Source organism: Ammospiza nelsoni, chromosome 3 (assembly GCF_027579445.1).
Source record: "Ammospiza nelsoni isolate bAmmNel1 chromosome 3, bAmmNel1.pri, whole genome shotgun sequence".
Lineage (NCBI taxonomy): Eukaryota > Metazoa > Chordata > Aves > Passeriformes > Passerellidae > Ammospiza > Ammospiza nelsoni.
The window spans coordinates 80,375,115-80,400,197 of NC_080635.1; the positions used below are offsets into that span (position 1 = coordinate 80,375,115).

Below are 25,083 nucleotides of genomic sequence, written 5' to 3' on the forward strand. Positions count from 1 at the left end.
TTTTTAAAACCACTTCAATATCACATTTCCCAGATCCATTGGCCTAATGAATTCATCATACTGCAATTAATATATGATAGAGAGGGGATTTTAGTCAACAGAAGGTATCAATTAGAAGGTCCATTCAATTTTCCTTTCCATAGGAGCTGCCTGCCTCTGTATGAGAGACTTGGGATAACTGACTCCCACTGAATCAGGATGCCTCTTCTGATACATAATCTCAGATAGTATTTGTACATCCAAAGACGTTCAAATCAATATAACCAATATGCAATACATTTCATGGCAGATAAATACATTTGTGGCTGTATTCATCAATACCATGGTTGGATAAAAAGACAGGACAGCATCAGGAGTGAATGGCACTGCCCTAAATCCTATCAGCTGGAAACATTCCCTAAAGAACTGATTATGACCAGCTGGCTGCAAACTACAGACATTTGGTCTAGACTCACAAAAGCATTTGATGTGCCTTCATGCCATTGATTTCAGCAGACACAGACTTTTAAATGCTCCTGGGAATCTGGGTCATTTCCCCTTCCTAGCCCCTGGTATAAGAGTTCTGTGAATTCAAGCAAATTTGGTACTTAAGATATGGGATAGCTCTACCTCCTAGGATGTAATCAGAATCTGCTCTTTTTGCACCCTGTGATTAATGTGAAATTGAGGCTGAAAATTCTCCATTTATAATGAAAAATCCTGTTCTTCCATTTGGCTCCATCCCATTTGGCTCACCAAAGAGGCTTTTAAGACTTACTGGCTTCAGCTGTAGGATTGGTCCCCAATGGATGCTACTGTTGTTTTAGCATTTTGCTTGATTTTGTTTCCCTGACTCATTTCCCTGAGAAGTAAAAATGCTCTCTTCCAGGGCCACTAAAATCTCCCTTTACAAATACAAATGGAAAGTGGGAAAAAGTAAAGTAAAACATCATGATCACACAGTAAATCAAATTGGGTTTTGCTGGTTTCACATTTTAAAGAAAATTGAGGTGTGTGTTTTATAATGCATGTTATAGCTACTTTATTGTGGGAAGCTTTTAGGCGTGAGAAGTGTTGGAAGAGGGGGGTTTCTGGTGTTTTTATGTTGTGGTGGTTGCTTTTCTGGTTTCTTTGGTTTGGGTTGAGTTTTGACTTCTGCAAGGGGAAAACCTAGGACATGAGATATTTTCATAAGCTGAAAATTTTGTAAGAACAGTGGTTGCTAAAACACAAATTGTCTTCAATACGAAGAGCTGTTATAATACCAAAATACAGATTTTGGCTTTAAAATCCCAACATGTTTTTCTTAAGTAATTCTTACCAAATTTTTGAAGAGTGCAGTTAATTCCTTTGTAAACACAGAAAATTTTAAAAACGCTGTTCCCAAATCTGGGTCATCCCTGCAAACACAGTTGCCACCAAACTTCTCCAGTGCTTGTGTATACTGTTCTTCATTTTCCACATGAGCTTCAAAAAGAGCAAAACATGAAGATGTCATCAGCAGATAAAAGGTTATTGAAATCACAATTTATGGGGTTTTTTTAAAAAAAAAGCTTTCCAGAGTTATTGCTAGAAACGTTTACTTGATACAAAACCCAGCCATTATTCACACTTTAACACTGGTATGCCAGAAGTATGACATATCTCACTAATTCCAGTTTGCAAGTACCTATCCACATGTACAAATGACAATGTGCCAAGACAAGACAAACATCTGACACCCTAGAATGACCCATATTTCTGCACTATAGCACAGACCTCATAACAACTCCCAACTCCTATAATGAACTTTCAGATTTTAGTCTTTTATTAACACTTTCTTGTTTTCTACTTCCTTATTCATTATTTATTCTATTATTTATTCTATTTATTCTTATTTATTCTACTTTCTTGTTTTCTACTTTCTTATTTTATTTTTCTTATTTCTACTTTCTTATTTTAACTGTGTGCTATTATGCTTTACTGTGTGCTGAAAAAGAAGCAGAGGAGCTAAAGTGTGCTGGCAGAGTCTTGGATCTCTACAACAGAAAGCAATAGATCAAATATCCTTGGGTCATATATCCTAGGAAAAAGGACTATAAAGCATGTTACAGACGAGGACAAAACCATATCTATGTTAGTTCTCCAATTCAGGGCAGCAGAGGGGATTTGAAACAAATCCTAGCAATCTGCATTTACCACAGGCCAGTTCAGTTCTGAAAGCAGTTCTGGTTCATGACAACCAGATTCCTTTCTGAGACAACAAAACCAGAAGCTCTGCCCTAGAAATCATCCAGTGGTCCAGGGCTACACCAGGACAATTCATGCAGCACACATCTAACATCAATGTTCAGAAAGCTTTGAGCTGCACTGGTTGGGGGGGGTTATTCAGCCCAGGGCATGAGAGGAAATCTAGGCATAAAATAATTTCAAATATAAAGGAAATCTGAGAGTCTTAACTACTCTGCCCAAGTGATTTACTCCTAGGTCACCAGGTTACTTGCCTATATAGAGAGGCATAAAAAGTCCCTTTGTCAAAAGTCAACTTGACCCATGGAATAAAACAGAAACAAGTTTTTCTGAACTCAAATTTAGTGACCATGTCATGCTTGAGCATGTGGACAAAGCACACCAAGTTGCCACCTGAGAAAGCTAACATTGTCTATTTCTTATTCTAGCTGAAGACATTTTCTAAAGCTTCAAAGCAAGTCAGGGAAAAAAAAAAAACTCCCCACCCTAGAAAACAATTATGCATTAATAAGGACAAAGACTGTCTTGGTCATTACATGAGACTAGCATAAACCCTGAAGATTAAATTATTTAGAGAGGATTAATCTGTTTAAACAAGCAATGATTCAGTTTCATTTCAAGCCCATTTTTATGCATAAACATGTTTAATATCCAAAGTATTTTTGATACAATATCCTTTCCCAAATTTCAGTGAATTGGTTGTATAACCTCTTCAATTATCATGCTCCAGACTAAAAACAAACCTCTGTTCATGCATCCTATCTGGAATGCCATTCAAGATATTTGTTTCTCAAGCAGCTACAAATTTTCTCTAATTTCCAGTATATGAAACTAAAAGCCTGTGCAGTAGTGGTATAACACTATGTAATTAAAGACTGACATCATGTACATGCAGAATGGGAATTACACAAACAGCATTCATTCTACAAGTTTTTAACTTGAGCACTTGAATCTGCAGCCTGTTACAGATAGTTTGCAGATAGCTATTAAATTTTAAAACTGAGGGCTAGCACTGGAAGTTACTTATTTTCCTCAGCATCAACAGCAAGGGCTGAGCACTTAGCAAAATTTTTGCTGCAGGATAAAGTAAGGATGTTCAACTAATTCTATTGTGTGACATATATACACCTGAACAAGCTTTCAGAGAACTGGCACAGACAGCAAAAATGAGGATGTGGCAGGTCACGGCTCCTTTAGATCTCACATCTATCCAGTAAAGTGAATTATTTCCACACTGCTTTCTGCATTTTTGCTGCTTCCTGCACCCAGCTTAGCTTACATGAACCCAGGTGAGAGAAGAGCTCAGGCCACAATTCCTACAGCAAAAAGAAAAAGGTGCCCCTGCATGAAAGCAAGGTGAAAAGGCTGCTACCATTAAGTGTTATGGTTAGATGTGCAACCAGTAGCTGAGCCATGCTGAATTTTTACCTAGGAAACAAGCATGGCACCCATTCCACATGGCATCCCCAGGAGGCTTCTATTCCCCAGCATCCTGGGGACTGCTCTTCTGGATTCTGAGACATTGCCCAGAATGCTGATGGTAGTTTATTGCAGCAGTACTATTAACTGAGCTAGTACCCCCAAAGTGCTTCTGAAGAACACAAAAATCTACTTTTCTGATGGAACCCTCCAAAACGTTCTACCTGTCCTATGGTGTTTTCCTGACAAATTTTAAAAGTTTCTCTACAAACAAAAGGTATGAAATAAAAAAAAGAAATTTAGAGGCTTTCTTTAAGTAAGAACCCAAGCTATGTACAAATTGAGAGTCACTAGGTAATCCTTAATAACAGTTTCTAAACTCACATTAAAAAAGAAAGACAAAACATTATTTTCTTATAACATTATTAACTATTTAGGGAACCTATAGTAAAAATCCAGTCACTTTTTCTGAGTGTAGGACCATGGGGTTTGTTTTGTTAAAAGAAACCCCAAGGGCTGACAAGTGGCTTGGTTAGTGATGTTTCTGCCGGTGGAAGACAAAAGCTCCAAACCTTTCTTGCCAAGATTGGGTGGGAAACACAAATTTAAAACATGGGCAAGGTACTGATTTTATGCAAAGACTAGTGATTTGCTACAATGTTCTAACAGGTACTCTGATTGTAAGGCATAGCCTAGCATTCTAGAATAAAATGTTAAAAAAACTCAACAGCCAAAAAAACCCAGCCAAGCAAGAGAAAGAAGAGAAGAAAGGATGCCAAATCAATGAAACAGCTCCTGATAAATCTTAAACAGAACGCTCCGCAATCCAAAGATAACAGCTTTATTACATTCGACAAGGAACTTCCTTTCAATTACTGGAGATGAATTACACCACAACAGCAGTTCTTGTTCTAACCTTGTCTGAACACCAACATGCCCACAAGTTCTGTCAGGTATTGGTGGCTTTCCAAGGTTGACAGGCCTATCTATTTTACTTTTAATATAGGTTTTGTTAGCTCTAATTGCTATGAACAGCACACTGAGAACAAAAGCCAAACAAATGCTGTTTCTTATCCACAAAAACAAATGCTGTTTCTTATTCACAAAATGCTGCTGATCCATAAAAACAAAAGCTTCAGTTATTTTTTCAAAGAAGATAAACATACACAATTCTAAGAGAATGGCATACATTTAAAAATGCATGCAGCAATAGCTCTTTATATTTTATACAGCATTGTACGAAAAATATCTGATTTTTTACATGATGACAATAAAATGTTGCAGCTCATCAGCTCCCTCTTGTCATGAAGTTCTCAACATACATAAGTGGAAGCCACCAGGGAGACTGAGGTTTCACAAAGAAGAGCCAATGTAGCTTCTTATTACTGCCAAAGAGTAATTCCACCCCCCACACCCTCCTCTCTTGATGATACACACACATGGCCCTACCACTTCAGGTGCTCATCTAATCCCAATTAAGTTGATCTCACTGCATATGCAGCTTTATACCAGCTTAAAAACTCATCTGGGGATCTGCCGAGCAGCAGGTGTGACAGAAGGAGCAGGGAGCCCACACCCAGTGGAAGGAGGAGAGCACAGCTCTACCACTTGTACCAGTAGGGCAGCAGGAGAGGTTTAGCTACCCCACACACCTCATCCTTACTGAGGTCATGATCAAACAGCTAGGTCATGATTGCCATTTCAAATGCACATATTTCTCTTCCCAGAGTTACCCATACAACTCTTTCTGATTCAGTACGGCATCTGACTGTTTAAATCTTCAAATTTCACCAATATAAACTAATTAGAATTATGTACTTACCCAGACCAGATAAGTTTATGGCTTTGACAGATTTCTTCATTTTATAGAGAACAGTTCGGTCAACATCCAGAGCCTAAAACAAGAGAGAAACGTAAGGGTGGATTGTCCTTTGGCAAATTCCTGCCCTGGAAACCTGCTGTACTTACAACTATTGCATAGTTACCTTCATTTCCATAATTAATAAATTACTTGCTATTTGCTTCCACACCCATCCATACAACCTATTCTGTCCCCTTGCCTGAAAAAACACCTCCTCCATCTTTGGCTGGGGACCAGCATCATCTAAACTCTGCAGGAAAAATTTACACAGTATCATCTTTCCATGCTAAATTATTAAAGAAGCTTAAATCAGTTTTCACCCATTGTATATTCTGATGTTGCTGAAGAAATGAGCTGTATCACTTCCTTAGGCAGAATATTGAAAACGGAATTTAATTTCAGTTTTCCTGGATAATTCAGTTAATTGCTTTCTCAACTATATGAACTTTCTAACTGCTATGCTGAGCAAAATAAATTGCATATCTCTCAAATATCTTTCACACAGTTTAACACTAGGCTAAGCTTTCTCCAACACTATATAAAATTCAAGTTTAAATCTTGCCCAGAATGCTCAAACACTTATAATCAATTTGTTTCAAAGAAAGAAGTAAAAGCAGGTAATCATTTTGCTTACTGAAGTGAAATATGAGCAGACTCAAAAATGTAGAATTGTTCCAGAAGGGAGAAGCAGAACTATGGTTACACAAATTAATTTTTTTAAAAAGTTGTGAAACTTGAAGAAAATGTATGTTCCAGAGATGGGGTATCTCTAGACCCCACTGAAAAACAATACTGAACACTAAAAATTGTATTATTCCAAGAGCTGTTTGGCATGATACATGATAGAGCAAAGAAAACCCACCAAATTAATTCCAGTTTTCATTCAAAACATTTCAATGAATTGCAGCAGCTGCACATCTGACCTACCATTGTTTTATGCAGAAAAGTCAGCCCCTAGGAGTTGTTCCAATTGTTTTAACACAGTGAATGCACAAAGAAATATTAAGCCCCCTGATTCTGGGAGTATTCTTAAACTGAATCTATTTAGACCACAAATAGATGAACGAAATCTTCACAGCATTCCATGGAAAACAAGCAATTCCAACCACGCCTTAACATTAATGTTCACAGCATCATCAGCATCATGGTACTGCTATATCCATTGGAGGCTTTACCTCCAGCATCTTTACAGTTCACATCTGAAACATGTCAGCAGGAGAAGTGCACAGGCCTTTTCACCTGGAATTCTGAAGTACAGAGGAAGGGAAAAATAAAATAATTTAAGCAAGCCCATTAAAGCCATGCCAGATCTGTTCAGCAATTTGAATTCCTCTTCAGCAATTTGAATTCCATCTAGTACAACAAGTCTGTATCTAGTGTGATCTCCAAGGTTAGATTAGTCATCTGTTTGGATGGGAGTACATGAAGTGAATTCCCTCATTGTATATTTGGTGATTTCTAAAAATAACCTCAGAAAAGCACGCTCCAATCAGCTGAATACAGAGAAATTATTGCACTGATGACTGCATCAAAGAGCAGTCACCCTCTTGGAGTACAAGTGAAAGGAATGTCTCCAACTTAAAGCAACATGAGCAACAGTATAAAGAGAAGGCTGACAGCCAGGGACTTAAAACTTATATATTCAATTTTCAGCCAAGTCTTAGATTTGTGTGTAAAATCTGAGAAAATTTAAATCTCTGCACCTTAGCTGGGGGGAGATAATTCTTAAGGAAGAGAAATGTCAGAAGGATACATGCATGGGATTAACTGTATTACCATGGTCAGGGATCCAGACAGATCTATGGATTCATACAATCCTCTGGCCCAAGACTGCCTCAGTGAGAAAGCACAAACTCCCAGCAAGGAAAAAACCCTCAAATCCGTTTCCTTAACTAAAGCCATCATTTTAGTTTGAAACATCTCTCAACCAACTTCCACTTTCACCACGATCAGGCAGCAGAGGAACAAATCCACAAGGCACAGCATGGACAGAGTCCAACAGAAATGGCAGCTAATGCCCCTAATACACCAGTGACAACTCAAGCATCAACCCACTTCAGACAGCTGGTCCACATAAAAATTAAAAACAAAGGATAAGGGGGAAAATACCCCACTCACAGTACCAAGGACAACAAGCAAAACCCAAAACCTTAATGTGTTGAAACTGTACTGGTCAAGCTTTCTTGGGTCCTCTCTTCATCCCCTGCCTGCCTTTTCAGCTGTGTCAGTGCAAAGCTGTACCTGAACTTTAACAAACCACTAGTAGAAATTGGGGGGCAGAAAATCAGTCTGAAAAGCTTTCCAAACAGGAAACAAAGGAAAACAAATATCTAGCCTTTTGAAGAGGGACCTGGATACATTTATGAAATACAATTACTATGTTTCCAACTGTAGCAATATAACTAAACTTGTTGCTCCTTTTCTTGCTGCAATCTTCTCAGAGTGTGTGACATTTAAGAGCACCTATGTGTGCCTACAACGAATGGACAAAATACTGAAAAGCTTTGCATCTTTAATACTGTATTTCACTCTTGCTTACAGACCAAAAAATAGACAGGAAGACTTTGCCTTTGTTTAATTGAACAGCATTGGTGTTTATTCACATCTAGTGTTTCAAAGCAGTAATTTCAGGATAAAACTGGAAAATGTCAGCTCCTTGTCTTTAGTGTTGTTCTTCATATTTCCTTGTTCTTTTCTTTGTCCACATCTTAGCACTGAGAAATCAGTTCAGTAGCTTCACTACAGTTCACATTTCTAAACTTCTGCTTGTTTCATAAATATACACATACTATACCAATGCACACACATGCACCAAAATGCACCCTAATTCAACTTCCTGGTGCAGTCCCAGTAGTTTCATGAGCAGGACATTTTAAAATGGCTTTGGATGTTGCATATACTAGCATTTCTTTTTATTCACTTAAAAATGCCCAGTAAACTCCTGAACAAGAAGAAAAGTGACCATGTATTTCACATGGTGGGATCAGTTTGTCCTCTCAGGCAATGCTTCTAGTTTTGCCTCAAAAACCTCTTTTGTAAGACTGGTAAGACTGCTTATTTTAGCATTTGTTTCAGTACAACTGAGACTATGAAGCCTATAAATAGTTTTCATAGTCCTGCTCAGCTTCTACTGATGAGCACTCAGACTGCTCTATTGTTAAAAACAGTAAATATAGCTTTGACTTAAGGGGGGGTGGAAATTCTCTACAGTACATAAGAGAAGGAGTCACACTATTGTGGAAGCGGTGCTATGCACGTGAACTAAAACAGAAACTCGAAGTGACCTTCTTGTGTGTCCTTGTCTGTGCAATCTTTTTTCCAAATACAGTGTTTATGTCTTTTGTTCATTTAGTTTCATGTGATTTCTGATGGCAATCTGATGAAACAATTTTTAAGATAAATTACTTTTCAGTCAGAAGTATACTAGGGAGAGGAGCAAGCATATCACAATCAAATGTAGATTTTCAAAGGAACACAGCACAGAGGACTCAAGCTGCCAGTGATAAGTGGCAAAACTTTTTTCCACATGTAGGAACAAGGTCCAGTTTCACTTGCCAAAGGCCAGTTTCCATTTTCACCGCTTCAAAAGTTTTTACTTTGAACTGTAAAATGTGTCAACTAATTAGAACCAACTCCATCTTACCATGAAGAAATCAGTCTGAGATTACTGCAACATCCTGAAATGTTATTCTACATCCTACTCTGTATGCTTCATTCTAATTAATAATAACAGTAGTAGTAGTTCTGCTTAAGTCTGTTTCACATTGCCTAGAAAGATTTAAGCCCACCAGAATTTGCAATTTTCAAACATTTAATTGTGCTGCTTGCCCCCCAAAAACCCTTAGAAAATAAAAAGATTGGTATCAATCCCCAAATCTATATTGTCTAAATAGATCTGTGCAATATAGATGGCTTGCATAAAAGATGAGTGTTTTATTTGCCTTTTCAGTGGAGAGAGGAGAAACTGTTCTATTATTAGCATATTTAACTGAGGGAAGAAAAAAAGCAGGAAGACAGAAACTCAGAAACTGAACATCCCAGAGATGATTTTGGCACCTTTTACAGAGCCAAAGGGTACGGGGAAAACCAGGGCAGGAGCAGCATAAGTGGAGAGTCCCCACGCTCTAGTGGTTCATTAAACATCTTTTGTGCCAAACTTACAGCAGAAGTCTGGGTCTTTATCTTATGCAAGTGTCCTCACACCAGTGTCTTTTTCTTTGTGACCCAGAAAATAATTAATTATTTGTGAAGGAATAGAAAAACAGCCATACTGGATCAGATCAGCACTGCATTTAACCTGATATCCTCTAGCAGGAGAAGCCAACAGCAGATGTTCGGGGCAGCAAGCAAGGAAAAGCACGTACACATCCTTCCCCAGGATAATCTCCCAGTTTCCAGTCATGAGTTTAAAAACAAAAGACTGATATACTCTCAACCATAAACCCTACATAGCCCAACAGGCTATCCTCAAGAGAAACGAGAAGCCAAATTTTCTCATTCCAGGCAAGGGAAAGGAAAAAACTAAACCATGGGAAATAGGGACGGAGGAAGAAGGAGGAGTCAGCCATCACCTTTACTTTATTTTGCATTTAAAACAGTTCAAAATCTCTAACACATTCCTTCCTACTTACCCACAGCAGTTTCCTTTTGGAAAGTGTAAAAGTAACTATTTCACATTTTCAGCTATTTGGATGGGGTTTTGCTGAAAGTATTCATAGAGCTGGATTACCATTTCATAAAATAAAGAGTCCATTGGAACAACAACAACAAATGCTTGGAACAACAAATGCTAAAGCAGAAACAAAATTTTGGGAAATAAATCTTGTGTCATTAGAAAAATTATCCTAGAGTCAGGAATCTACATGTTCTCTATACTGAGCATCTAACTCAGTACACAAAAAAATATCAACACACTGATTTTTGATTTATTATAGAGTTATCTTAACACTAGTTCTTTCAAACAAAATCAGATCTCACTTTTAATTTTAGCAATTTACTTTAAAACATTAGTCTACTCAACAGTCATAAATCCTGCACTTCATCCATACCAGTATTTCAGAATAAGTAATAATGCCAGAGGCTGCTGCAGAGGCTGAACACATATAGCAACATCCTTCCCAAAAACAAAAGGGCACAGGAAGAAACTTGGTTAGCTGAGGAAAAGAGAGGCAATCAGGTAGTTATTGTAGAGACAGCAGAACAAGACAGGGTTCTTGTGCCTCACCGGACTGCTCTTGTTTAAGAATTAACAACAGCAAATTTTTTATACTTGTATCCAGGAACCACAATAGTTTGGCTTTTCTCCTGTATCTTTACAGGCAATCTGATATTCGCTGTAATTAATCCTTGCTGACTCAAAAGATCAGAGATATCCACAGACATTCTGTCTCAGCTTGTTGTTTTTTCTACTAGAAATTAACTGTCAACACCACCGGCTTCAATCCACTTCTCTGTTACAGAGGGTGGTAAAAAACTTCCTAAATCATGTTATCCCTCTCCAGAAGCCTCTTTCCATTCTCCTACTCTTATGTCTTTCCTCCTTCAATGTATTAGTTTCTTTTCTAAACCCTCTCCAGTTTCCTTCCACTGATCACCTTGCACATTCACAGAGGGACTGATACAAAGGGTGGAAAAAAACCCGCACAGGCATAATCTGGGGCAAGGCATTGTAGCTTCTAAATGGATCCTAGAACAACAGTAATTTAAAAACACTTGAATTTGGGGCAATTACTTTACTTGGAGCAGTAGCTATGTGAAAAACTGCAGCAGCTATGACAGTTAATTTGTATAAATGAGCTCTTTGCTGTGAGACCTGTCAGCTAAAGAGACTGAAGGTTCAGAGACAAACCTGCAAAAAAAAGGACAGAGTTTATGGCAGAATAATCTCTGAAAGGCCCCTTTCCACAAAAGCATTATTTCTCCAGCATCTGGGTTCATGGTTCTTGAGGGCCCAATGCCAAGGCAATCTGTTTAAACAAGCACTGGTGTATTTGGCAGAAGAATGTAGTAAACTCTTGAGCTAAGGATATGCACGGTGGAAAAAAGTAACACTAATGTGCTTTGGGAAATGAATACGTGAAAGTGCAAGGTAATTCTGCTGCAAAGGTAAACAATGAGAGAATTTGGCACTGCTCTATGTTGTGTATAAAACCAGACCCGAACATGATGACTTTGTACAATGCATTTATTAATACAAAGAAGGGATGCCTAAAAACCAGAATTCTCTAACAGACTACTTCTGCCAGAAGAGAAATCCTAAATCAGAAGTTCAGAGATACAAAATGTTACATCAATAACACAAGTCACTAAATGAGATTGTTTCACACTAACAGGTGTTGTATCTGTGTATTGATTTCCACAGGCTTCTCTCACTACAAAAAGTTAGAAATGCAACAGATACTCAACTAGGAAACAGACATCAAGTATTTTTGTGAAATAAAATCTCATGCTTAGAGAAAGAATGGCAGCTGCTTATGCCAACTATTTCTCCAGAACACATCCACCTCCTGCATTAACCAATTTTTACACTGAGAAATATACTTTCCTTCTCCAACACTGCAGCTGTCTGCTTTCAAAGACAAGATGACTGGACTTTAAATACAGATCTCCTAAGCAATGTAATAGATGATGCACTTAATCTTTACAGTTGCTCATTTATAAACAGAGGGGATGTAAAATAAACTCCCTTATTTAATATTTAATTGTTGTTTATTTTTTCAGTTGCAGTAGCCAATTCTTGATATCCATCTCCATTTATTTAATATTACATGCTTCAACATCCTAAGATATATCACCATGTAAAATAAAGTAACTTAAGCAACAGGATTAAAGTTCCAATGATGATTGTCTTAAATGGACCACTAAGACTTACCAACCCTTTACCCATGCCAAAATTCTCTGGTCCTCACCCTGCAAGATTCTTTTTTCTAGCTTCATATTTTTGCATTTCTGTCTGCTGTCAGCAGTTCATGGTTGGAGTCCAGCTGTTGGAAGAGGCTGATCCTCACACTGTATCATTCAACAGCATCATGATGAGCTGGCTGATGGGATTTCCCTTTTGCAGATCTTTTAATTCAGGAACTCTTGTCCCTGGTATTAAATCTTTTTAGACATCATCATCAGAGGCAACAAGAATTAATCTTTGCAGAACGTAATGCCATTTTATTCTGCATGTGATAAGCTTTCTGAAAAGAGAATTTTTAGTTGTTTATGGGAGCAATTAACAAATCAAAACACTTTCCAGATACTCAAAAGTTCCCATATTAGTGGTCTAATTTGGTATTTGTACTCTTCCAAACCTCTACTTGAACCAGGCAGACACTGCTGTTACAATCCCCATAAAACAATGAAAGAGGAAACAGTTACATTTCCCCCTCCGTATGATGTACTTTATCTAAAAATGAGAACCTTTGCAATGTGTACACAGATCAGCTGGATGCCATAAACTGATCTATTCTTCCACATCCAACACTCTTTTGACTTTTTCTTCTTCAGGTGTCCAATAATTCTAGGGACAAGCAACTAGCCTAGAAAAGAGTCTACAGCAACACAGCAAAATTGAACTTCAGTCTTACCAGGCCCCTGAGAGCTTCTTAACAGACATAAATAATAAATTGATGTCACAAACATCTCTGGCAGACACATACAAGGTGTCCACTCTGAAAGGGAATAGAAGGCACACAAACTCTATCTAGCTTATGATACACCTGGAACTCTGAGGCTGCCATATTCCCACAGCAAAGAATGGCAGAGGTATCTAGAGGGGACTTCAGGAGAGTAAGAAAAATCACCTCAAATGAACTAACTATTCCTAGGGACATACAGAAACAGCTGTCAAAATAAGGTTCATCAGAGGTAAGCCAGCACATTGGACATCATCTGTCTATTATCAGGGTAGAAATTTATTAACAGCATCTACCTATAATACTAATGCTATATTTTCATTATACATAAAACCCAGTGTCAAATGATATAATTTATTTTCTCTTGAAACATTATAAAATTATTTCTGTTCTATAGTGGCTTTCAGACTTCAGCCTGTGATTTGCTGAAATCAATTTCCAACTTCTGTGTAATTCACTATACCTTTGAAAATCTCTGCATTGTCTCAGTATCAATACACTTAAATGAAAGAATGCATCTGAACTGCCATTCATTTCAGACGCTCAACACAGAGATCACAGGACACTATTACAATCCTGAAAGCAATGATCTTAAATTCTACTGGAACTTCAGCAGCTTTAAGTATAACTAAAATTAACAGTTCAGACATTCATGTCACTAGAGACAGCTGCCTCAAAGTATAAGTGAATCTTAAGTGATGCAATTATTAGTGCACCAAACAGTAGAGATACAATACTCATTTACATAACATTGATGCAAAAATAAAAGCTTTATCCCTAGAGTGGACTTTGCCAAAATAATGAGAGAGTTCATGTCATGGAAGGTATCTCTAGAATGGAACAGACGGTGCTTCCCTGTATCATCAATTTAGATTAGGAAGGTAAATTCATACACAACTGTTACCTAAGACAAAACACTACCTAAGACAAAGAATTTCTGCATTTCAATTTGAAGCAATTTAGATCAGAGAAGCATGTCCAGGCCTATCAGAACCTCTGTTGTTCTGAAATGAAATAGAAAAGAGCTACTGAATCAACTGATAGAAGCAAAAGAGACAAATGCCTGAATCTATATGTTACCAAGCACGGTGTGTCCTTGCACCAGTGCCACATCCATATGGCCTGGGGCACAGGGAAGGCAGTGCCCCATGACTCCATCCCTAAAACAGACTGGGCTGGAAATACTAATATGAAAAGCTTATCATCTATAGCCAGACCATTTAAGCAACAGAAGAGAGTGAACTAAGCAGAAGAATGAATGAAACCAAACAAAAAGCAGCTTAGGAAAGATTTACTACTTTGTTACTTCTTCAATGCTATTCTCATCAGCACAATCAGCATCTAGTCTACATGGAGCTCAGAGTGTGGGAGGACTCTGCTGGCATTTTTTCTATTGTTGTGTAACATACACCTACAATGCTGGAAAATAAACAAATAATTAAAAACATGTGCTTTGCAAAACTCCATACTGCATGTTTTGCATGTGACTACAGAGCAGGGGCTTTGTGTTTGCAAATGCAAGGGAAATTTCTACTCCTATTGCAATAGCCAAACAGTAATCCTGGTTGATTGAAGGGGCTTAAAACGATTACTTCATGCATTTGTTTCTGAGCTGACTTCCCTAGAATACAGCCTAAAATTCCTTGAAATTGCATATTCTAGGAAAGAAATCTTTCATTAACAATGAAGAGAAATAATAAAACATGAGAAAATAATCTGTAAGAACATCCACATCCCTTCACTACCATTTTCCCCTTCCTATGTGCTTTTTAAATGTAGTACAAAGCTTTCAGGACTGTGGAAGTAGTTTGTTCAGCTCTAATCACTTCAGCTGTTTCGATGTATCTACACACATACTTAGCATAATGCCTAGACAGAATTATAGATTTCAGGCTAGAACTACATTGATAATCTGATCTTTAATCAGGGCTAGCTGAGGGGTCCACAAACAGCAGATGGTTCTGAACACCACACTGCTCCAAGACAACAAGGAGCAGAGTTTCAGCCTTCTCTCTCAGTTCTCTATTTCTTCTTGGTTTAGCAAGTCAGATGCTAGAATTTATACTATTGCTTCTTTCATGTTAACTTTTACAGCCACCTCTTAAAGAATATACTCCAAAGAAATACACTTCACTGCACAGTATGTCACTTACATAGTAAATATTTTTGTGAAGCAGAGTTCACATACAAAAAGAAGCACATTTTTCAAATTCTGTCCAACACCTACTCAGTTGAAAACAAAGCCTACTACTTGAGATGAAAAGTATTGAATCACACCGCCCAAGCTAATTTCCTGCAAAGCCTCATTGCTCATAAGAAAAAGCCTATTCAGTTACAATGCTGTATCTCAGTTCCTCCATCAATAAATCCTCCCCTGTAAGGTAAATTATTTTCTCTTTCCAAATAAATTGAGATATGTATAATATCTCAGAAAGTCTGTATAATTCTTCATTACATCCCATTTTCTCAGGAACTTACAGAACTCTTCTTCCATTCCTAAACTACACAGCAGGATATACTTAAGAGATCACCATTATTCCCTGTCCTCCACCACTACCCCTTCCCTATATTCCTGCCTGCTTCCTTGCTACACTGACCCTTTTCACACTAGCCCTGCCCCCACCTCCTAGGGCCTGTGTTTTCATCCTACTTCCTGTGTGAACACTGCCACACTCCCTCTTCCTCTGCAGTTCCCGTCAATTCCAATTTCTCTGAATTTCCTCAGACTTCTTATGCACTTCCTTATCGCCTCCTTAACGTTTCTCCCCAAGTGGCAATTCCTGACCCTTTAATTCCTCATATGCCATCGCAGTACTTCTGCTTCTGAATAACTCTCTCAATCTCTCAATTAGTTTTTAATTCAAATTTCCTTTTCTTTTTCTTCATATTTGACTGATGTCCATTTTACCTCTCAAATATTTCAGGTGCCCATTACTTTGTGAGTCTTCCCTTTCTTGCGTTACCATTTCTTGTTGCTTCCCAGCCAAATTTCCTTGACCACTTAATCCCCAGATTGATATAAAATTCAGAAAAGAAATCTAGATTTAGTCAAAACAAAAGAAACTTGTGGTCACCTTAATCACACAAAATCTCATCTCTAATACGAAAACTCTTTGAGCTGATGTCTCTGTCCCCATTAGGAGCAGCCACACAAACAGTAAGCATTTTGCATGCAGAACAGTTTAAGTTTCGTGCTAACAAGCGTGAGACTGTGGGGAAAAGGCTACCACAAAAAGAGAAGTCCTGCCCTTAATTTGCAATAAAGTTAATAGCACAAACTTCAAACTTCTGCTTGTCCCATAACTAGAACTACATTTTCCAGCTGGGTTAAAGAAAAAAAAAATTGTCTCAGTTAAAATGGACCAAAGGAGAGATCTTAATGTTATATGAAACCTGGGTATAACCACTTTGTACAGCTTTACAAGTAAGATCCTCAGTAATTCTGATTTCCCATTAGCAGCTCCCAGCACTGCTGAAAGAGTAAATAAGGAGACACACAATTTCTCGTGCACATTTGACTATGATACAAATGTGAAAGCACAGTCCTATTGAATAGCAGTGGTAATTGCTGTAAATGCATGTTTAGAATGTTTTTCAAGCATTTCTGGAAGCAGGAGGGGAACCAGTACTTGTGTGCCACTTGTCCAGGAACACTTACAATCTTTGAGTAAGAACACCTCTCCTCAATTTAACAGTCATGGTCTGCATTTCTGCATTCCTTGCGATTTTTTTTTAATTGTAAATATTTCTCCTCTTCTTTCCATCCCTGCCTTTTTAACCCTCTGTGCTACCTCAGATATCAAGCTAGTCTTCAGAGGATTTGTCAGAAATATTTGCTAGTTACCATCTTAGTTCTTTCAGGATCCTGGGAAATAAGTCAACCAGCTCCAACAAACTGAGTGCATTAAGCTCACAATTTTGTTTATTGCCTTGCTTACTTGCACCTCCATTCCTGCCATCCATTCCACCTTCTCCCAGACTTTGAGCTCAAAAATTGCAGCACAGCACTTGTTTAGATTTGGCAATACCTACATTATCTTTAATACTACTACATTCTAACTGCATATTATGCCTTCTTTTTCTCCTTGCAATTCTATGTGCTTAAAACTATTTTTGTTTTCTTTACTGCCTCCTGTCACTCCTAAAGAAACTTGACTTTTGCAAATTTGTCTTTTATCTTTACACATATTCTTTAAAACAAAACCTTCCTCTGAATGTCTGGCTTTTTCTTCACATGTCTGACAGGCTCAGATAATTTGTGACATTCTTCCTGGGGTGTTCTAAGTCTGTAGATTTTCCCAAAATTTTCTCCTTTCCAGGAATATTTAATGAACATTTTTCAGGCTTTAGTACATGCGCTCTTCAGTTCTATCAACCTCACCAGCTCTCAGTTGAATGATTTTTTCCCTGTATATATATGTGTGTGTGTGTGTGTGTGTGTGTGTGCTTTGCTTTCAATTTCTTTGTTTTGCTTTTAGTACATAATGAATTCAGCCCCTACTATTCAATAAACACTTCACTTGTTTCCACAACTTGATTCCTTCCTTTAAACCAGCAACTCTCACATTAGCCCATCCAGCATCTGTTTCCTTACATAAAAGTCAACATCTTGGCTTGCCATGACAGGTGCCTGACTATAAGATGACTTCTTCCCTCTCTAGCAACTTCACAAAGAAAATAAGATTTATTTGGAGACAGCAAGGGCTGAGAACAAGTGAAGGCTCTTGCCACCAGCCCACCCATGAGAGTCATTTCACCTTAGCATGAAGCCCACCTGAGGTGCAGCCATTGCACCAGTACCTTGGACAGGGCTGGGCCAAGGCAGGGACCTCCACAGAGATGGGACAAAGCACCAATAACTGCTGTAGCAAAGGAGGTTCAAGACATTAAGTAAGATAAGGAGACTGTAAACACTTTGAAAGCATAGGGAAGCTTGATACCCAAGACAAGAGAGGAAGAGCCAGCCTAAACAAGGACAGACCCAACTTTCATGGAGCTTTAAGTGGAAAGGTTGTTTCTGGAAACTGGAGCAAACAGATCATCTGGGCAGTCTAGAGTGAGGCTCAGAAGGGGCAGTGCTGGAGCTTACACAGAGAATGGCTGTATGTAACGCATGCACGTACTCACACACATGGAAAGTGAAAATTATAAAACAATCACAGATTTAAGAGCTGAACAAAGTGTTTAATAACCACTATTCCAACACATAGGAATAAAAAGAAAGCACTTCACAGTGGTTCAGCTACTAACACGCTACACTAGTCAGGTACACCCAGTTTTCTTGCATTTCTCCACCTGTATTCATCAGCCAGATCCACTTGACCTGTGGACTGTAAGAACTCTGGAGCAGGGATTAGGCTTTTGTCCTGTGACCTTCCAATGCCTTTCAGAATAAAGGCTTCACCTTTATTCACCTTTACCTAAAACTGCTGCATATTATGGTAAACAGAGAACAACATAAAGAGGAAGTGAAGGTGGCTTAAACCTAAGCAGAAGTAGCCACTTTCTACATTACCATCTTCTAGCATCAGCATTAAGTACACTAGATTCAAATGAGATGGCTCTGAAAAATACACCAACATTATGGAAAACTCAAAACACAAACCCCCAATTAGTAAAATACTTCAGAAAGATACATATCTTTCTTTATAAATCTATATTTTTTCATTCATGTTCATAGGAGGAATGGGAGCATTTGCTAATGTGAAGCAGATTCATCACCAAATGCACTAAGGTAAGGCACACAAGAATCTTTTTTGTGGTTTGATGTTGTTTTAATTGACTGCATGTTGATGTTAAAAGTTTAAAGTTGAAACTGACTACCTGAAAATATGCACAAAGCTCCAGCTGAAGCTGTATAGTTTAGCTCCTGTATTTCTGCCATTTTTGTTCTCTATATTCCTCTCAAAAAGAAAACAATTCCCACATTCCTTTTGAAATCATCATGCCTTTTGTGTTATAATGACTTTTCCAGAAACCTCTGGATGCTGATGACAGAGAATCATGATTCCAGAAAGGAACACAAAAAACATTTAAAACAACATGTATTTGTGGAAATGTATTTAGTAATGATGTAAGAAAAGCGTGTAAATGTGTTCTACTAAAGAGCATGCTGTTATACTAAAAAGCAAATATGTTCTACTAAAGGGCATAAAGATATATTTTATTAAAAAGAAATATACAAGAAACCATAGCAAATTTCTCAAAATGAACTACAGTATATGACACTTCCTACTGCTTTTCAAACTACACAGAATCACTCTCTTCATGTAACTTTGAAATGCAAGGCACAATCATCAACTACAGGAAAACAGAATCCAGGCCTATAAATGTAGCAAGCAAAAAGCAAGTATACAGATGCATCCATCTATCCAGACTCACACTCTCCCACCCTACCAAGCTTTATTACATCTCCCCCTTGTTAGCTTTGCAGAACCAAAATGCAGAAGAGCATGCTACAGAACTGTACCATACAAGAGGGAATCAAATTCAATAAACATTGATCCCTTACACCACTCCAAGCCAGCTGAAAACTGTGGATTGCCTTAGGTGGCAACAAGATGTTGCCATTTCTGATAGAAATTTGCATTATAAATGACAGTGAGGAAAAAAAGCTTTTGATACAGAAATGACATGCCACATTTGTGGGAGTGCTAATTGAAAAAAAAATTTTGGAACTGTAAAATAACAGAATTATTGAGGTATAATCATCATGGAATGGGACCTACAAAACAAAGGCAAGTAGAGACCTGAAATTACAAGTTATGCCTTTAACATTAATTCCTCAGCTTTTACAAAAATTCCTTGAGAGTGGTTTTTAAATAGACTGCAAACAATTAAAATCTATTTCTATCCAGAGAACTAAAACCACCTTTGGTACCACTATACTGTTTCTTTTGGTTGTACACTTTTCATATTGCCCCCACGTTTGTCCTCCCTACATTTTAGGACACATTTACTCCAGGGACAAGTGCCACTGCGATGTGGATTGTTCCAGTAACCTATTAAACTCCTCTCAGCATTTTCATTCTCCTCCCTTCATAGGGAAATCTGTGCATGCAGTGAAGTTACAGTAGGTGAGTAAATTTTGTACTAATTTGTGTTAAATACCTCAATCCTGACGTAGATGGAAATGTCCTCAGCACAGGGACTGTCTGCTCTCTCTGTTTACATATTAATCTGCAAAACTGCTCCCTACCCTAATTACTTGGTCCAGCACTGGATCCCAATTAACAGTCAGAACAGAAATATGGGCTTCACTTCCACTCTTTACTGTAAAACTTAACTCATGCTTCAAAAAAAAAAAAAGGCACAATTAGATACTAGTCATTCAATTACTCTTTAAACTAATGTCTAAAAATCTTTAAAATGATCACAGTTACTAGAACCACTTTGCAGGCTTCATTACAATTTAGTTTAAGAATAGTCAGCATAAATTTTTAGATCCTGTGACCTTTAGTAGAAACAGACAATTAAAAAGACTGCAGTCCTCAGACCAGTTTACTGATTTCAAGCAACCCCTCCCCCTGTCATGTGACCATGTCCTGCACTCTATCAATTAAAACTTATTTAATCTTAGTCACTATCACACTGGTAAAGATTAAACACTAACCTGTAAGGGCCTGTAACATACTGCTCACTAATAATTTTGTTTCAGAAGACGCTAAATATTCTCAACGTTTTGCTAAGCAACATCCTAATCTGAGAACAATGAAGAAATTATATGATTCCTTTTCCTTTGAAATCACTTTGTGCTCCACAAGCACGCCTTCCCTAATCCCTTTTCCACTACTGAGAGCAAATAAACAGATTCAGCACAAATCAGATGCTCTTTCTGCAAGTGTTTGAAGAGGCACCAGCTCCCAAACTGCAATGCAGGTGTTTCTGGTGATCTCAAAAGCTACGATCCACGGTCTGTAATCAGGGTATGTAATCATAGAAAACAGTAAAACTGAAAGTATTTTCAACTAAGAATCAACCATATTGTGAAACTGACAGAGGTCACTTAATCCAAGTTCAGATTTAAGGCAATACCGCTGCCCACAAAGATACACAGATAAATTATACACTCTTAATTGCCCAACATCTTATTGAATTCCTCACTTAACAAGGCTCTTCCACACCACCATGGAAAACTTCATTAACTAAACTCTTAAGACACTATTAGATACCTACTAATTAACAAAGACAGAATGACAAAACTAGTGGCCAGCAATGTACAAAAGACACCCTAATGGGATGTGAAAACACATCTGTGTTTGTGGGCAGCTGAGCTCAGGCTAACAAGTCACAGCAGCCTCCCCTCCTGTACTTCTGCCCTGCCTCCCCTGCTCCCAAGGGAGCACCAGACCTGGGAGCCCAGAGCTGGCTCCATGCAGGCAGGTGAAATACTCCATTCCAGAACCATATTTTCTGGGAGCAGCAGTAAAGAGACATCCTCTAAGTATCAGTATTAACCACTTAATTTGTTAATTTAATAAGTGTATACAATATCCTAGGAAGCAAAAAACGTGTCTTCAGTTAATAAACTAGCTCTTACAGTCTCTTGTTCAAAGCAGGGCATACACAAAGTCAGCAGTCAGCCAGTTTCACCTTACCTATTAACTGCTTTAAAGTACCACATTCCCTCAATCATGCACAGCCAGACTTCCTAGTCCCAGAACTGCCCTGCCTGCTGCAAGAGAGCAGTGTGCTCTGCAAATCAATGCTTCACACCACCAGTGCCACTGGAAATGCCAGGTTCTTTGTATTCCCTGAACGTTTTTAGCTGCATTCTTTAATAAGCTTTAGTTCATAACAAGCTGATGAACTACTTCTTGCCCAGCCTCCCAGGGAAAAGGTGCTGAGCCTGACTTCTCTATTACACAACTTACAGACAGCTTTTTATCCAAGAATCACATTTAACCTGAAAAACCAGGCATGGCATGGTAAAGGATCTGAGGATTTCCAAACCAAAGTCTAAGCCTGAAAAAATATTTCCTCGTTTTGAAACTATGAAAATATATTTGCTGTTCTTGACAAATCACAGAGAAAGAGTCAGTAGTTGTTTCCACATATGCTTTCAGACAGCAGCACAAACAGGCAGGAACTGCTGATATTTTGCCAGAAGTGTTAGATAGATCAATACTATTAACAACTGCTGCCAGTCTCTGCAATCTCTCACCTCCTGCCTTGCAAACTTTACTAGGCTCAGTGTTTACCATCATTATTCCAAAAGATAATTTTGCATTAACCTAGCAGACAGCATCAAATACTAGAAATATGCAGATACAAAGAAAGATTGAATGTTCTGATTGAATTCCATTAAAAATCAAACACCAATCCACTAAATTCGACTTAGAGAAAAAAACTATTTTTTTTCAGAACTGCAATAAAAATCTCTAAATCTCACAAAACTGCTTTTGACACAAATTCTTATACCAACTTTGATCCTGTATTAGTCAATTATTATTGCAATTAAAATTATTCATTACTATAAATATTCAGAAAGAGGTTGTCTTTGTTACAGAATTGTTGATCTTAAGACTATTGGGTTAGTAAAGCATAATTAAATACAGGCATTTAAGTGCAAGCTTGCAGGGCAGAAAATTACCTCAGGAGCAAGATTATTTTGAATTCAGCTCCTTGCTTTAGTGGTTTTGGGAACTGGCAAAACAGGAAAATCCTGAAAAGGGTGTTTAAACACCTAACCTGGGTTTTGTTCACTTAAGACAAGTTAATAATCCATTGCTAGTGGCAGTTCTCTTGAAAGAAGGGACATCAACAACTGACAAGATTCTTTTTGCTGAAGAGGCTCTTTTTAAAATACATGCTTACTGCAAAACAAATCAACTAAACACACACTGTAAGAACTGATGTAACAGGTAGATGGAGCAAATTAATCTGCAGCACAAGTAATTCCTCCTTCCTACAAGTTACTTCAGAAAAGCTGCTAAAGGAGTCAAGATACCCAGACGCTTCTCATTTCATTGTGCGTGTATGACTGGGATGTGGAATGTGCTCTCACTGTGTTCAGACCTGTCCCAGATTTCCCTCTGATTTGAAACAGGAGGGAAAAGAGCCTCCCTTTCCCTAGTGCTGGCAGACATCCCCCGCGGGAGGGAGGGTGGGCTCTCACCATCAGGTCCAACAGCACGTTCCGAGTATCTTTAAAGACAGAAAAACACCCGGCTCTGGGCGAGACAAAAGCGGCTCACGGCAGGCACGAGCAGCCCGGCCGTCCCGGAGGAGGCAGGGAAGAGGGAGCTCGGGATCCCGACACCCAAGAGCGGGCACGGCCCTGAGGGAGCGGATCCCCAGGGAAAGCTGCCTTAAACCGTATGGCCGGGGGAAGCGCGTTTAAATTTCTGTGTGCGGGAAACGGAAAGCGGATTAAATCCCACCTGTGCCCGGAGGCAGGCAGGCAGACACACACTCAGGGAAAGGACAAACAGGGAAAGCCGAAACCCCACACGGCAGCTGGAGAGACCAAGGCGGTTCAGGTGGCGATGTGAAGGAAGGGGCTGACGGAGGAGACTGCAGAGTTCAAGTTCCCCCACCCCCATTTACGAGGAAAGCGGCCGGAACCGCCCAGGTCGGGGCTCCTCGAGCGTCAGGAGGACCGAGAAGGGACGGCTCGGGCTCCCCCAGCTGAGGGCGGCGGACCACCCTGCCCCGCCGTGCGCTGAGGGGCGGGCGGAGCGTGAGCCCCGCGGGCCGGGGGAGCGGCGCCCCGGCCCTTCCCCCCTCCTTTTCTTTCCCCTCTCCACTCGGGCGAGCCCCGTTTCCATTTCCTCGAAGCGGCAGCCGAGGGCGCTGCTCGGGGCCGGGCGGGAGAGGGAGCGGCAGGAGCCAGCGCCGGTAGCGCCTTGTTCTCTGCAGCCAGGCCAGAGAGGGCTGCGCGCCCCGCGCCCCCCGCCCGGGCTCACCTCCTCGATGGCCGCCACCGTGTTCCTGCACTGGGCCATCCGGGTGGTGAAGTTGGAGGCGGTGGGTGACTTGTAATCCTCATTGGTCTCGGACACGAATTCCGACACGGAGATCTGGTCCGGCATGGCGGGGCGGGGATGAGCTAGGGGAGGGAGGGGGAAAGCAGGCGGCTCCAGGGGCAGGGAGGGGAGGGCGTAGAGGGGGGCTCCCCCTCACATCGCTCGGCAACCGGCGGCGGCGGCAGCGCCCTCCTCGCAGCCCCGCTGTCTGGAGCGGTGTTGTTCCTCCGCCGCCACACAAGGAAATTCCCCGCACCCACACTCCTCCTCCTGCTCCTCCCGCGCGGTCACGCAGCACCGGAGGCCGGGCACACGCCCAGCCGCGGGAGCTGCCTCCACACCCCGCCCTCCCGTTCGCTTTTTCCCTCTCGCTTTCCTCCTCCTCCCTCGCTCCCTCACACGCTCGCGGGGTGGGGGCGCGGCCGCGGACGCCCGGCAGCCCCCGGAGCGGACCGGCAGCTCTCGGAGCGGACCTGCCGCCGCGCACTCGCCACCGGCGCCCGCCCTGAGAAGATGGCGGCCCCCTCCCTCTTTCCCTCCCTCAGTCCGTCCTCCCCCAGCCCCGAGGGGAGAGGAGGTGGCAGGCGCCGGCTGGGTAATCCCAGCGACAGGCAGGACGAATCCAGCCGTGTGGTTCGGATAGTGTTTAACAACAAAAACCCAAGGGCAGGGGAAGGTGAGGCGCCGTGCCTGCTGGCAGCAGGGGGAACAGGTTGAAGCCCACAGGACAGGTCTCCGCACTGTCCCCTCCGGGACTGCTCGCAGGTGCAGAGACAGTCTCTTCCCTCACGGCTCGTAATTTGTGTTTCAACAGTTTAATCTGTTTTACGAATTCGTTGTCTAGTTTAGAGGGAGCTAAAGAGAAATGTTGTCGTTCCCAAGAGGTCCGTGCAAAAATAATTTTAGGCTAAGTAACGTTTCAATCTAAATTCTTAAAAAGCTTTTTCTGTACTCAAGGAAAGGTTGCTATCAGAGGAGGTGCTTTGTTCTTCAGTATAAATCCACA

At 40.0% G+C, this 25,083-nt stretch overlaps 1 protein-coding gene across 3 annotated transcripts in view; it reads right to left on the bottom strand.

The window, feature by feature from the left end:
- ASAP2 (ArfGAP with SH3 domain, ankyrin repeat and PH domain 2) overlaps window positions 1–24,325 on the bottom strand; it is an 84,322-nt gene extending 59,997 nt beyond the window's left edge. For all 3 annotated transcript variants that reach the window (XM_059469618.1, XM_059469617.1, XM_059469616.1), the window contains exons 1-3: window positions 24,018–24,325; window positions 5,450–5,522; window positions 1,301–1,446 (exon numbers count right to left, since the gene is read on the bottom strand). In XM_059469618.1, coding sequence (XP_059325601.1) covers window positions 1,301–1,446; window positions 5,450–5,522; window positions 24,018–24,143 — 345 coding nt within the window. In that variant the 5' untranslated portion in view covers window positions 24,144–24,325. The remainder of the gene's footprint in view (window positions 1–1,300; window positions 1,447–5,449; window positions 5,523–24,017) is intronic.
- Window positions 24,326–25,083: the final 758 nt, after the last annotated feature.